The 15,375-nt window shown below is 40.2% G+C and overlaps 1 protein-coding gene across 2 annotated transcripts in view; it reads right to left on the bottom strand.

The window, feature by feature from the left end:
• The window catches only part of Rai14 (retinoic acid induced 14), a 134,293-nt gene that overhangs the window by 103,221 nt on the left and 15,697 nt on the right, over positions 1-15,375 (bottom strand). For both annotated transcript variants that reach the window (XM_076857361.2, XM_076857362.2), the window contains exon 2: positions 7,271-7,352. In XM_076857361.2, coding sequence (XP_076713476.1) covers positions 7,271-7,306 — 36 coding nt within the window. In that variant the 5' untranslated portion in view covers positions 7,307-7,352. The remainder of the gene's footprint in view (positions 1-7,270; positions 7,353-15,375) is intronic.

The following is a 15,375-nucleotide window of genomic DNA, read 5'->3' as shown; positions in this document are numbered from 1 at the left end:
TCACTGTATTTCTGGGTATTTTGTTATAAATGCTTATCTTGTTACTAATCAATGCAGCCATTGGGATCTCATAGAAAGACCTGGTAGTTTCTCAGGTATGAAAAAATCTTCAAAAAATGGAGAGCTACATGGCCAGGCGTGGTGGTGCACACCTGCAATCCCACCAGCTCGGGAGGCTGAGGCAAGAGGATCACAAGTCCAAAGCCAGACTCAGCAACTTAGCAAGACCCTGTCTCAAAACAAAAACTAAAAGGGGACAGGGGGCTGGGAATGAGGCTCAGTGGTTAAGTGCCTTTGAGATTCAATCTCTGGTACAAAAAAACAAAAAACAAAAACCAAACAGATTCATGAGTTTGCACTGATTCTCATAAAAACAAAAAAAACAAAACAAAACAGAAAAACCTCTGAAAACATAGACCAAGACTGATAATTGCCCCAAAAACACCCTCAGCATTATGAAATATACTTCAAAATAAACAAAGCCAAGGAGAGCATGTAGTTCCTTAGACTTTTTCTTGTTCTTCTCTCAAAGTATAAACCTCCATATCTCTCAGCAAACCAGGCTACTGGGCAGTCTAGGAAAAAGCAGAGAGCTAGAGCCCATCAGACCATTTGGCCTCTGAAGAAAATGAAAAACAAAGTCCTTTTCAGGAAGTATTTCCCCCAAAAGTGAAAGCGTTTCCATTTAGGCAATGGAAACTAATAATTAAATAATCAAGTTGATCAGAGCATACTTTCTTTTATTAAGGGGAGGCAGAGGGCTAGCATCAGTGGTAAAGCACTTGCCTAGCAATGTATGAAAGCCCTGGATTGGGTCCCCAGCACCAATAAAATAAAATAAAAGGAGGTAGGGACTTAAGAAAAAGCAAATCCAAGGCTACTCATTAACATCATTTTTTTAAGACATACTGGGCTCTTAGACCTTTAAGTGAAAATAACCACTGTTACACAGCAAAGATCTCTAGATAGAAACTCAAATCAAAAATCCCCACAAAACGATTCAGAGGCAATTCCTATTTTACTCACAAGGAGAAGTTACATAAAGAATTTTTCAAATAAAATACATGTAGGTCAACAATAACCTTCATTCAAAATGACTAGGCAATTAATTCATAATATAGAGATAAGAGATAATGACACAGATGACTCATTGTGTACACTATCAGATTTCCCTAAGTTTAGGGGCCAGGATCTGGGGTTTCATAATGGTCTATAGCCGAAACAGCATCATGCTTAACCAAGAAGTATGGTGGGGTAACTGGATTGAATCTGTAACCCACATAGCCAGACACTGGACTCCATCTAGACACAGAGGTGTCACTGGCTCCAGTAGAAGTAACACCTGCTCTTTTTCCCTTCAGAACTGAAGACTGAAACGCATGTGGCTCTTAGAAAACAAACAACCCAACATCGTTCCATGTCCTCCCCTGCCACTGTGAGCTTTGCTGCCACAGACAGGCCTGGGCAATACAAAAATCATCATATATATCCTACTTAATTTTAGGGAAATAGAGCAGAATTTACTCTCTGAAGTTTGACATTTCAGAATTTACGAATGCCCATTCCTTGTGTGAGCAGGCATCTATAGCAATTAACAATGCAAGCTCTTGTGTCAAGAAATATCAAGGTCCCAATGTCTCTGCCATTTACGAAACATGTGACGTTAGCCAACTAAGTCATCTTCCTTTGAACTTTTCTTCCCCTGTAAAAAACTGTCACAATAGTGGTCTCTACTGGATAGCGTTTGGTGCACAGTATATGATAAAAAGCATGCAAAGGGCTTGGCACAGTGCCTGCCACTTAGCAATCCATATATATAAGAACTCTTCTCTTTATTACTATCGTGGGAGGTCAGCCATCGATACATGTTCATTCTTGTTATCAATGTTATGTATTAGGTAGAGGCACCCACTGAAAAAGTGTGATGCTTCCACCTCACTCTCTCAGACGCTGAAAATAGTCCTCACAACGAAGGAGCTAAGGTCTACGAGTGGGTGCTCAGCGGAGCTCAGCGTGGGGAGGATGGGCCTTTGGAGAAACTGTTCTAGGATGGAAAAGGCACGGAAGTGGATGTAGAAGACAGGTTGATGTCTCCTACCCTCAATTCATCTGCTCAAGTCCTAACACAGCTCACTCAGTATGTGACCTTATTTTGCTTAAAAGTAGTTTTTTTTTAATAGTAAACCCAACATTTTCAAGTTAAAAGGAGGTCACTGGAGTGGGCACTAATCCAACATGACTGCTGTCCTCATAAGAAGGGGGAACTTGGACTCAGACATGCACACAGGGAGAATGTCATGTGAAAATAAAGACTGGGGTCTCCCAGTCAAAGATCACCAGCAAACCACCAGGATGCAGAAGAAGGTCAGGGAGAGATTCTCCCTGACAGTCTCACAAGGAACCTTCCCTGCCAACACCCAGATCATAGCTCCAGCCTCAGAAATGAGATTACAATAAATCTCTGTTGCTTAGGCCACCCAGTTCGTGATACCGTGTTGTGGCAGCGCCAGCCAGCTAATACAAGGTGAAATCAGTCAGCACTCAGATCCCCCATTTAAAAAGGGCTGACAGGACCTGGAAAATATGCTGCATGACCTGAACCTGACTGAATCTCTCTCCAGAACTTTACTGGAGTCTCCTGCCTCCACCCAATGGGGTCATCATTGATAGATTTTAATATTACGTCTAACATAATGCATTTGGCTAAGGTTCCTCTGTCTACAGAGAGACTTGGATTTGAAATACTCCCATATTTTTTGTGTGGGAGAGAGGGAAGCTCAGGCATGTGTAAAAACATATTATAAATGACTAAAAAAACTCCCTTGAAAAAATACCTTGGCAGAGATGTGGGTTGTCAACCTTCATGAGAGCTGTTATCTCAACAGGCAACAAATTCAAACCCTTGACTGAGCAGGATGTGTCTGGTTCCTCAAGATTCATAGGGTGTGTGCATTCCCTTGGCCAAAGCTGCAATAGTTAGCAGCTGCTACGTAAAGGTACACCATCAATTTAATCCTTTGTGGAGCCAGTCATGTTGAACTGGCTGCTTTTTTTTTTTTTTAAATGGGATGTCTGCTGCTTCCCTATTATAATGGAAAACATAATTGGGAACAAATCTTTCAAAAAATTAAACACACACCCACAATGTAAACTGTGAAGCACTCCATCACATTGGAGTGGCATTTCCCAAGATTTGTCACAAAGATCTTTCAATTCCATTTCCTATCCTTCAGCCTCCACCCATTTCACTCAAGGCACTAAAAATTGGCATTTGCAAAGTAATTCCAGAAGCCTGAGCATTTTAATAGCAGAGGGAAATCCCAACCTTTTTGGCCTCACTTCTCACGATGACAGTTCATTTTTCCATGTGAAACCACATTCTAGTTGCTGCAAATATTTAAAGAGGTAAAGAAGCCACTTTCAAACTAAAAGATAAAAGATATAAAATAATGGCAGTCATAAAAGATATGAATAATGATGACTAGAACTCCGTGTTTGCTTTATAAGCATAAAAGTCAGTCTATTCAGTTTTAAAACCAGACAGAAAACTTTACAGTTCTCTTATTGAAATACTCAGAGCCATGCTACAGAACTCTCTTGACCTCCTGAAGGCTTGCTATTTCGCAATGCCAAGAACAACTTCTGACACTGGGTCTACTCATTGTGCTAAGCCTTTCCCCCTCTTCTGACCATCCTTCTCCATCCTATCCATCCATGAGGCCTGGGTAAAGCCCCACCTCCATAAATTTTGGTTTGCAGCCTTGGCAAACCTAAATTCCCCCCAATTCTCCATACACAGATTCACTCCCCTAAAAATCAAAAGCATTTATCACCTGGCTTCACAATCTAACTAGTTGTACCATCTTGAAGGTCCCTTTAGTATTTATCTTTTATTGGTATTTTGGCTTAGTTATGTCCTGCATGTGTTTTTCCTTCTCCTAAGTTTACTAGCTCCTTAAAGATAAGAGCTATACCTTGAACTTCCCTCTTTGTATGAAACCCAAATGTGAGGATTCTCAAAACACAGTGATAAATGCAAACTTTAAAATGTCATCCAACACAGAAACTCCTAAAGTCTTTTAGATTCTGTGACTTATCTGTGGGGTCCCCAATATATTTAGGAACCAAAACAAACAGACAATGACTTGTCTAATCACAGCCTATAGAATCAGGCTCAGTCCCCTATTAACTCACATAAACCTTCCCTGGATGTGAGCCAAAGTGTTCCAGAAAGACATTCTGATTAAATCTACCTGGACAATGATCCTGAAGTAGCAGTGACCTGAAGGACATCCACAGAGTGCTCCTTTAGGCCACTCTTGTCCATTTTTTTTCACTGCAGGATTTTGTTCTCAATGGCCACAAACTGATCTGGCTGCAGACCTCCCAGACACAGACTGGCTGAAACATGATCATGGCAGTGGGTCACCTGTCATCTCTTTATGTAAGCGTGAACCTGATCTGCCCACCCCCAGTAATACAAAGAACTTTTTCTTTCCCTTTCTTTCTCTCACAAAGACAAACAGGAAAGTTGGGTGGCTCATGATTTTGGAGACTTAAAAGAGACCACTCCACTTGCTTCGTGTAAAGAAGATTATAGAGTTTGGCTCATTTAACTAAATGTAATCATTTGTAAACTTGTTTTTCTTGCAACAAGTAATACACATCTATATGTGTGTGTACATAAACTAAAACCTCAGCCTGAAAAGAAAGCAAAGTGAGCTTCCCTCACTCATTCTCTCCTCACCCTCAGTTTCCCTCCTTAGAGAAAGTAATTCTTACCAGATTATTCTGCCCTCTGGATCCTATGAACCTTTTAATCTTGTTTGCGTTTTCATCAGGAGAAAAGAATAAGTATTTTCCAGGCACCTCCTGAGCACCAGGTCCTGAGATGTGTGCTCCACATCCATTAGTGCATTTAACATTCACCATAATTAAGAATTATTAATAATAATTAATGGTTCACCTTGAGAGGCTGATGCTGGGATTTCCTCCAATTTCAGGTGAGCAACCCAAGGTTAGAAGAACATGAGACTCTGCCAAGGCTGCAAACTTAAATTCAAATTCTAGCTGCTACCTAGATAGTTCTGTTTCATAAAACAGAATCTCCATCCCTAACTTATTTTCCCAGGAAACATGGGCCAAGGGATCCAAAGACCTTGGCACAAAAACTGGTTCTACAACTTAGAGCTCTAAGAACAGGGACAAATGAGTGCACCTCCCCAGGCCTCAGTGTCTCCATCTGCAAAATGAGCTTAATAATAAAACCTACCACACAAAACTTACGGCAAGAATAAGTTAATTTTATGTGAAGAACCTGGACTGGCACCTGATATTATAGTAACTACTCCATCATGGGTAGCTGTTTATCATTGATATTATCATATGGCTGGTTAACAAATGGAGATTTGGAATGGTTTCCTTTCCTTGTTAATTTTTATTTTTATTTAGTCCATTTAGCTATGCAGTGGTGTAGCTTGGAGAAACAATTTGGGATGTATTTGAGAAGCCATGTGGATTTGTCTGGCTCCATTAGACCAATTTCCTTTGCTCTCCTCCCCCCAGGGTTGCTCTTCGAACATTTCCTCTCTTAGCATTCACTGCCAAAATCATGGCCTTCTCTGCTGCCAAATCCCAGAAGCTTTCACTAGTGTTATTGCTATGATTTTTTTTTTTTTAAATCATGGAACTATTTCAGTTTTTATTTAAAAACTAGATTCCAGCAACACCCTCCCTAATGCCACAAGCTTGAACAATTTTTAAACTGAAAGTTTATGTGCCTATCATTTCCCTCTACCCATGTTCATATATCATGGAACTGTAATCCAACAAAACTTTGCTAAAATAATCTCCACTTATATAAATGGAAGCTACCCAAATTCTTTTTGCAATGGAAAAAGACACGTACTAACCTGATCATACAATGGACAAACTCATACCTGCTGAACTGGGCAATGTTGTCCACTTAATTGCTTTTCCCTTCTTAATTGAAAGCCAAAGTAGATATGCAGGCTTGGTATCCTATGGCCAGCAGATTATCAAGTCAAAGGAGGTTTCAGATCATCAGATCTAAGGAAGTCAGACTACTGAGGCTCTCCCTGTGGTCAATGGCTAGCTACACAGCTTTGGCCAAGTCATTTCCCATTTCCTGAGTTTTAGTTAATTTACCTTAAGAATGAGAAGATGAGATCAACTTTTTCCTAAGAGTTGATCTAGCTCTTTCTTTAAGTGAGACAATATTTTGCCATCACCCCCAAAGCATCCTATCTGGTCTGGGCCATATCAGAGCAGAGCAGTAAGTTCCATATCACTAACACAGCCTTGACAGATAAGCTTTAGCCAAAAGTAGGTATGCATGTGACATGCTAGTTGTAAAAAAAAAAAAAAAAAAAAAAAACAGCCTCTACTTATTGAAAAAAATGCAATTGTGCCAAGCTTTCAAAATAGAATTCATGGCAAAGCAATAAAATCCAGGTTCACTTTAATTACCTAATTTTAAATAATATCTGGGCATGCATATTTCAAGGGTTATATATCTGGGCTTCCCTCTAATACCCTTCCATGAATTCCTCCCATTCAACAATCCTGCTGGAAGCATCTGGAATGCAGTTAGCATAAGACAGAAACCTCAGTGGGGTTTATAAGGCAACCTTTTGTTGAAATGTCACTGCATATAAACCTTCTGTTGTGTTATTTTTCTCCATTTTCTCCTATGGGAGACTTTGTTCCATAATTCTGACATCACAACTGGTTCCTCCAATCTAAAATATTTTATGATGAATAACAAATGAGTGAGAAGCCCAGGAATTCAGGGGGAGGGAAGGTAAGGGCAGCAATGCATTTTGTTGTTTTAAGACAAAAGCCTTGACAAAGTTAAACAACTTAAGGTCAAAGATGATACATGCTAATATGTAATTCCTTAACCACCCCCAGAAGAGTTGCTTTTAAAAATGATATTGTGAATCAGGAATTAGGCAACTTTAGAAATGCTAAGGGTTTTTCCTGGTTCTTTAAGATGTTTAGTTCAACTGTTCCTTTCTCTATAAGACCTAGGCCAACTTTTTAAAGTTAATTTTGAAAGCAATACACACAAAGAACAAGGAACGTTAAGCATGCCATTCATAGAAGCCACCCTGAGCTGGGGCCCAAAGTGCTTCTGGTGTCTGTAGTTTATTAACCCAGCACCTTATCAGGGCAGGAGTGGGGGCTGTCTCTGCAGCCCCACGGAACAGAGCCAGAGCAGCCAGACCATGAGTCACAGCGTACTTACATCACTCTTCCTGAACTTGGCTTTCAAACTCTTCATGTTTAGTCCATTCAGCTTTCCAAAGTCCTGGGAGATTTTTCAATACCTAAGCAGAGAATGAATGAATGAATGAATGAATGAAGATTTCCAAATAAACTACACATTTTCTATTCTGATTGGATTACAACTTTGGGCCAAGGGTAAGAGACAGGGTCGGAACTCTGACCATGTCAGAGGATGGTCGGAGTCAACACTGGGAGTAGTAAAGAACAAAGATTATTTCTACAACCTAGACACTTCTGACATTTTTAAAATGACCCAAACTTTATTTTTTTTAATTTTAACTGACAAAAACTGTACATACATGAGATATAGGATATGACACTGTGAAATATGTATATACTGTGGAACAGGTAACTTCAGTTAATTAACCTCACATGTATATTATTAACTGGAGTGAAAACACTTGAAAGTTACTTTCTTAGCAAATTGCAACAATGTACACAATACAATGTTACTAAAAACAGTCACTATGTTATACAATAATCTCAAACTTATTCCTCTTGACAAACTGAAATGATGTACCCTTTGATTAACATATCCCAATTCCCCTCACCATCCCCTCATCACCAACCCTTGGTGACCACCATTCCATTTTCTGTTTCTATGAATTATACATTTTCATATTTCACCTGTTAGTTCCCACACATTAAAATAGAACAAGTTTAAGTTCCTGCTTAACTATCACTGTAAAAATTGCTCTATGGGTACTGCTATGGTTTGGATGTGGTTTGTCCACTGGGGTTTCAGTGTTGGAAGCTTGATCCTCAGCGTGGTGATTTGGGAGGTGAGGGAATGAGGTAAGGCCTACTGGGAGATCCTTAGGACATACCTTCAGAAGGGAATATAGTTCTCCTGGGGTGACTTTTTAAAAACCCGATCCTGATCCTTGCATCTCTGGCTTCCCATCTGGCAAGGGGACCTCTTACTTCCACACACACTCCCACCATAGTTGTGCCATCTACCAGAGCTGAGCTGATGCCAATGCCAAACCCTCGAACCTCCCAAATTGTGAGCTAATAAACCTCTTTTCTTTACAAAGTTACCTAACTGCAGATATTTCATCATAATAACAAAAAAATGGAGTACTACATATATATTCCTTACAAGTAATTCCTCCGCACAACCTTCATTTTGCAAGGATACCATCTACTTCCCTTTGAAGAGCGACAATAGCAAAAAATGATAAGGAAAACAGTTCACATTCCAGATGCCATTCACTCCCTATTTATTTTTCCAGAGCTTGCCCCTCCTTCCCCCACCCCCAAGCCCTCTTAAATGCACAGAGCAGTTAGCAAAAAATGCCAGGAAAAACAAAACCTCCCTCATCGAATAACTCATTCCTCAGGGGACCACTCTAAACAGTGCAAGAGTCGCCAGGTCCTTATGGGGCCCAGCAATTTTGAGTTGGTGTTGGAAGAGCCTTAAGCAATTTCTTCATTTAGGGGAAGTCTGTGGTCTTCTGGAAACTAAATGTTCTCTTTGTCAAGTAAGTATATATATATGTGATTTTTTTTCAGTGAAGAAGGTTCCTAGTTTTTATTGGATTCTGCAAGGTCCTTGTCACCCTTCAAAAGTGAAGACCACTCATCTAGCCCAAGATCTTCATTTTCCAGTAGAAAAGCCTCAGAGAAGTCAGGATGCTTGTCTGCAGTCAATCACCGAGCCTGTTTATGATGGAATTCAGGATCAAATCCCAAAGTATGACTGCATGCTTTTCTACTGCTCTATTTAGCTTTATGACCAAAACCAAAAAACCAGATCCTAAAAGATGGGTGTGTTAGTCAGCTTTGGGTTGCTGTGACCAAAATACCTGGCAAGAACAATGCAGATGAAGAAAGGTTGATTGGGGGCTCATGGTTTCAGAAGTCTCAGTCCATAGATGACTGGCTCCAATGCTCTGGGTCCAAGGTGAGACAGAATAGCATGGCATAAGAGCGCAGCTAAGGAAAACTGCTCACCTCATGGCAGCCAGGAAGCAGGGAGATGGGGAGTCACAGAGAAGATGAACCCTTTCAGGGCCCACCTCCAGTGGCCCACCTCCTCCAACCACACCCTAGTGGCCTAGGATTAGCACACAGTTCATCAAACTAAAATGGACTACTTATGTTACAGCTTTCAAGATCCAATCATTTCATCACTGAATATTCCTGCATTGGGGGAGGTTTTAGGGGACACCTCATATCTGAACCATGACAATGGTAAAATATGATACATAATTTAACTCCTTTATTAAACTAGAAATATGTAAAATATGGAGTCTTTGCATATAGATTTAAAAATAATCAAAGTGCATTTAAGTCAAAATGGCAAGACAATCCATGTGAGAGTTCCTATCACATAGTAACTACTTAACAAATGATTCCTTCAAGTTGTACCTGACCAAAAGTGAAAACAAGTGAAATTTAAACAGTGGTATTCCAGTTGCAAACTAGAGAATGGTAGACAAATGTTTTAAAAAATCTAGTCATTATTTTTTGCAAAGCCTTTCAAGGTCATCTCATATTTCTCTACATTCTTATCATTCTGGACAAAACTGATTTGAAAAGATAGAAGGCAGAATATACAAGCAACTGAATAGCTGTACTCATCCTTGCCTGTGTCCTTGTTGTTACCTCCCAGAAGTCACCCAGCAACTCTCTGGCTTCTAATGTATTCACTTTCATTATTGCCGCTGCCATTAAGCAGAGCTCTTGGATGAATGGCATGAAAACCCAGTTATCATAAAGCACTTTGATGGCATTCATCTGGAGGCCACAGTTACTGAGACCTCTCCATGGTCCCTTTCAATCTTCTCAGCCTGGAAGATGTGACAGAATACATGTTGCCTTGGAAACTGCACACACTGTAATTACACGTTTAATATCCAACCATTTACACTCAGAGAATTCTGGGCTGGTACCTGCAAAGCAAGGGCAAACTCCAAGGCAAACTTAAAGTCAGCCCCTAGTTCATCTGCACCAGAAGGACCTGGGAACAATTTGCTAATTTGCAAAATCCTAATCCCTATCCTATAGAAACTGAATCTCAAGAGGCAAGGCCCAGGAATTTCCCTGGATGAATCTTTGCGTACTGAAGTTAGAAAACCTAAAATAGACATTGATAGAACAGGGAACACACCAGTCAAAGTGAACCTGGTTTATGTACCAAAGTCAAGCTGGTTTTCTTAGGTCAAAACAAATCACCTTTTAGTGAGTAACAACAGAAAAAATGATAATCAGATATTCCCAAACTATCACTGGCCCATGGTTTCTATACCAACTGTTTTAAGAAAATGGAAATTGTCCAGCCACCTTCTGGAAATAACCAAGGAAAGAGACCAAATCAGTGCAGTGGGAAGAGGAGAAAGGAGAAGCCATGCTGGGATAACCCACAAAACTATGTTGCCCACCAAGGCAGAACTATCTAAAATATTCCTTCATTAAGAGAGCATGAGGTCTTGGGCAATAGTGGGTAAGTTTTTTGTTTGAGGTCATGGGGTTTCATGGGTGCTTTGTTAGGGTTTTGTTTTTTTTTTTTTTTAATGTGTTTGTCTTTAGTTTTCTTCTTCTTCTTTTTAAGCCTGGCAGTGAGAAGTATGCAAACTCTTATTTGAAGAGGATTAAATAAACAAAGTAGCAAATTCCAAAGGATCCCAGGGGAATGCATTAACTATTAAATGAATGTCTTCCTGGAGCCCAGAGCCTGGGTGTGCTATTGCTGGGTGGTCAGTGGGTATAACTCCACCATGATAGAGATGGGTGTCTGAGGGAAAGAAGTTCTGAAAGCCTAAAGAGTAGTAACTCTAAAAACAAGAACTCTAGTTGGCAGTAATTGGATTTATTAATATATCACTGCTTTCCTGGGATTCCTACCAGGTTCTAACTCCTGGAAGCCATGGCAGTAGGAAGAAACTGAACAGCTAGCAACTCCTCTTACTAAAAATGACCCAGGTGTAAATGAGAGCCTTGCCTTCCTTGAGTGAGTTGCAATTTTACAGCCCCAAGTCTCAATGCCAAACTCCCAAAGCCCAGACAGGACTACAGCCTACTTTAAGTGAAGTGTCATCTAAACAGCACAATGAGGCTACATTAATGGCAGTCCTTAAAAAAAACCACTTATTAAGGATGCCTATTTCAAAAGGATTGCAGTGAAACCAAGTTAGCTGCACTCATTTGGGTAAGTACAGAAAGAGGATCACACATCCATAGAAAAAGTTATCTGAATTAACTTCTTCCATTTCAAGCAGACTAAGACACACCTAACCACTGAGCAAAAGTATTAGTTTAGTAAGTGCTCAGTTCAAAATAATTCACCAAAACATGTCATTCTTCATGGGTCACCAATCATTAGCATAGAGATTATGGAGATCAATGAGGAAGAAGCAAAGATGTGCAGCCCCACTGCATTCATTCTCATTTGGAAGACTGGATGCAACACATGGAGTTTTCTTATTAATTTATTGTCCCCTTTTAAAAAATGTAACTCTCAAGCAAAACTTAATACCTGATAGCTTTATCTGATATAATTGTAGATGGAATAAAAAAAAATCTTTGATAATAACTCAGTAAGCTATCTCAAGAAAGTTAGGCTTAAGCATTAAAAAATATGGATATAGGATGATGAAATATTTTTTAAAATTTGTGGTAATGGTTGTTCAACATGGGACCATACTAAAAAACATTCAGTTGTCCTCTTCCAGGAGATGGATGGTATGTGAATAATAGATCCACAAAGCTGTTACTTTAAAATGGGGTAACTACCCCATTACCTTTTCCAATTGACAGAATTAGGAACATTCTAAGTTAGAAACCTCTAGATTTATTACAAAAGAACTTCAAAGGAACAAAGTTTAATGTGCAATGCTTCTAAAATGCTAAAAGATGGCCAGGCATGATGGTGCATTTCTGCAATTCCAGAGTGCCCAGCATGCTGAGGCAGGAGGATCACAAATTCAAAGCCAGTCTCAGCAACTCACTCTAAGCAACTTAGCAGAAACCCCGCCAAAATTAAAATAAATAAATACATAAATACATAAATAAAGCTGGGGATATGGCTCAGCTGTTAAGTGACCTTGAGTTCAATCCTGTTACAAAAAACAGGGAGGTGTGGCTGCTCCCAAATTTTCTTTAGCTATTTCTCTACCACAAGCCAGCACTGATTTGAAGTAGTTTCAAACTACTCCTACTCCCCACCCCACTCCATCCCACATATGGCCAAAGGACTATTTTCTTCTCACTCAGGTATCCGCAACCAGAAGTGAAACTCAGCAGTTCATCATTTTCTAATTCCTTGGGTAATTTAGAAATTCAACTCGATGGGGAGCCACTGCTCCAGATTCAGTGATGCCATGCCTATAAGTTACACATGTAGTCAAAAATAATCCACAAGAATTAAACAAGTAGACCAGATCAGTATCTCTGGGCTGCAGGAGCAGCTTGGTGGAAAAGTGCATGCTTAACATGTGTGAGGTCCTGAGATTGATGCCCAACACCCCCCCCCCCCAAAGATTGATATTTCTAAGCACTGGCTATATTTGAATCTTTCAAACTACTATGGAATAAGGAAACAGTGGCAGGAGTTCAAAAACAAACTAGTTGGATACCCACGGCCACTAAAAAATATTAGGGAGATGGTGGCTGTACACACATTCTTCCCAAATCACAGAATACAGTAGCATCTGAGAAACCATACCACAGGATTCAAAGGCAGTGATTTTAAATAATTATGGCAGAATTAGAGGAGCAAAGTAAATAACAAGGTCCTCTAGCTAATCCTTCCATCATGGGACAGTGAAATACTTCTACCAAACCCTCAGCAACACCAGAACACTAACACATACCCCAGACAGGATCCAGGAATTTTTCTACCAAGTTAAAAAGTGCTCCAGTCTGAAAATCCACACCACTCACAACAGCGTAGAACAAATATAAGAAGCTAAATGCTTCTCTGCTTGTTAGAATCCACCTCTTCTCCTTCTAGTGCCTATTTTCTCAGACAATAATCTCTGTGCCACAAAGATGGAATTTTAACCAAAAACTGTAGAAACATCCAATTCTCTCAATCTGGCCAAACAAAAATAATCTGTAAAAGCCCTCTCCAGATCAACCATTCCAATAAAGGTGTCCCTAGCGACACAGAACCCCATGCCATCCAAACTCCTGGGGGTTGGAAGCTGCTTTAAGTCTCTGCTTCTCAGATAGGGTGGTGTTTATGAGCTGTGTCATTCCTTCCAGACTAAAGAATATAAAGTGGGAAGCAGAGCCCACTGGATACTCTGTCTCCAGCATACTTTTCTTATCTATAAGACTGAAGTTTAAACATATATGCACATTAGGTAATGGGAAGCAGGAGTAGGCTTTGCTGGAAGACACAACTGACCGAAGGATGCATAGAAAGGGGTTTTAAAAAAAAAAAATCTCATAATTGGGTGTTAAATACTTCAGGAATTTAAAAAGTGAAAATCCTTGAGGGTGGGAAAAATCAGATAAGCCTTTATAATTGGGGCAGAGGTCTAATTGGCCTTCAGTGAAACACAGGATTTGGGCAGGCTGGGGGGTGGGGAGGGGAGGGCATTTTGTTTCTCTCCAGGACATGGGTACTCCCTTCTTAGATCTTCCAGGCACAGGTCAGATACCTGGGCAATCTCTCCAAGCTTCTCTCCTAGGCTGAGTTGATGCTGTGGGAAACTGAACAATTCTCTCCAAAGAAAGATTCTCCCCCAATCTGCTTCCTTTAGATGCTAGATATGAGTAAACAGTTCAAGGTTTGGAGCAAACTTGAAAATTTACACCTGCAACTGATTATGTAATTTGGAACAGAGATTTGCAGGGCAGAATTTTCATTTTGCATATATATATATATATATATATATATATATATATATATATATTTATATATATTTATATATCTCCTAGCCACTGGCATGTAATCAATAAATGTTTCATGAGTGAACATATATAGGACAAAAATACCAATTAGAAACCTGTGTAACCTTTAGCCTCACCCTTGACCTCAGCAGGGCTCAGCTCGATCCTGTACACTGAGGAAGTGTATGCTCTGACATGGGTTTGCTCTACTGGGATTTGAATAGAGGCAGCAAAATGATTAAGTTTCACCATGTACAAATCAAAACCCCAAGTTATAAAAATTCCACCTCATTTGGCCTATGAAGGCTTAACAAATTGCCCCTCCTGGTCCTGCCTGCCAGCCCCACTCCCGTCACTTATATTCTCCTCCTGCAACATCTTTCCCAACCTTAGCCAAGGAGCAGAACACTTTGAATAATGGAATGCAGGACTCAGTGGGAGCAAGAATCATAAAACAGAACCCCAGGGCAAGCTCTTAGGATAGATTTTATCAGTCTGATTCTGGAGAGAACTGTGGTGAAAGCCAACAACTGCCCCAAGGCAACATGCCTGTTATTTCACAGAGAGTTAACCTTACTAGTTAGAGAGCTCCTCACTGAGGAAAAACCCATTCTAGACAGGGGGCCCGGGTTTCACCTACAACCTTAGCAAAGGTTTCTTCAGAGTCAACACTTGGTGACCCTTTCCTATGGCTGAATAAATGAATACATGATAAATGAATGAAGGACACTAAGAATCAAACTGGAAGAACAAGGATACAATAGTCATTTCAAAGAGGCCAGTTCAAGATGCAAATTTTCAAAGGATTTAGTGGAAAACTGGTAGCAGGGCTTTTGCATGCCTTACCCACATGCAGGGTCTAAAAGCACCAAAGTGTGGAGACTGGTGGATCTTTCCCTGGAGAGAATATGCAATGATTTCTACCATTCCTACTCAGCCTCATGAGAGGGGTTTACAGGAGTGCTTGGAAAGATCGGATGGGTGTCTGATCCATGCTCAGAAAATCTAAAAGGCAACAGAGAAACTGACCTATGCTTCAAGGATGAAAATAAAGGACAGGTTGCTGCTGTACTTTGATCAGCCTGAATGTTGGAGACTATCTAGCCATAAATGGGCCACAAGTGGACAACTCACAACAGAGGGCTGTAAGGTGTCGCAGATTCTCTGAAACCCAGTGGATTAGGAGAAAGGCAGAGCAAAGCTGATTGCCTGATGGAGAAG

Source organism: Callospermophilus lateralis, chromosome 5 (assembly GCF_048772815.1).
Source record: "Callospermophilus lateralis isolate mCalLat2 chromosome 5, mCalLat2.hap1, whole genome shotgun sequence".
Lineage (NCBI taxonomy): Eukaryota > Metazoa > Chordata > Mammalia > Rodentia > Sciuridae > Callospermophilus > Callospermophilus lateralis.
This window is presented reverse-complemented; position numbering and strand designations above follow the sequence as displayed.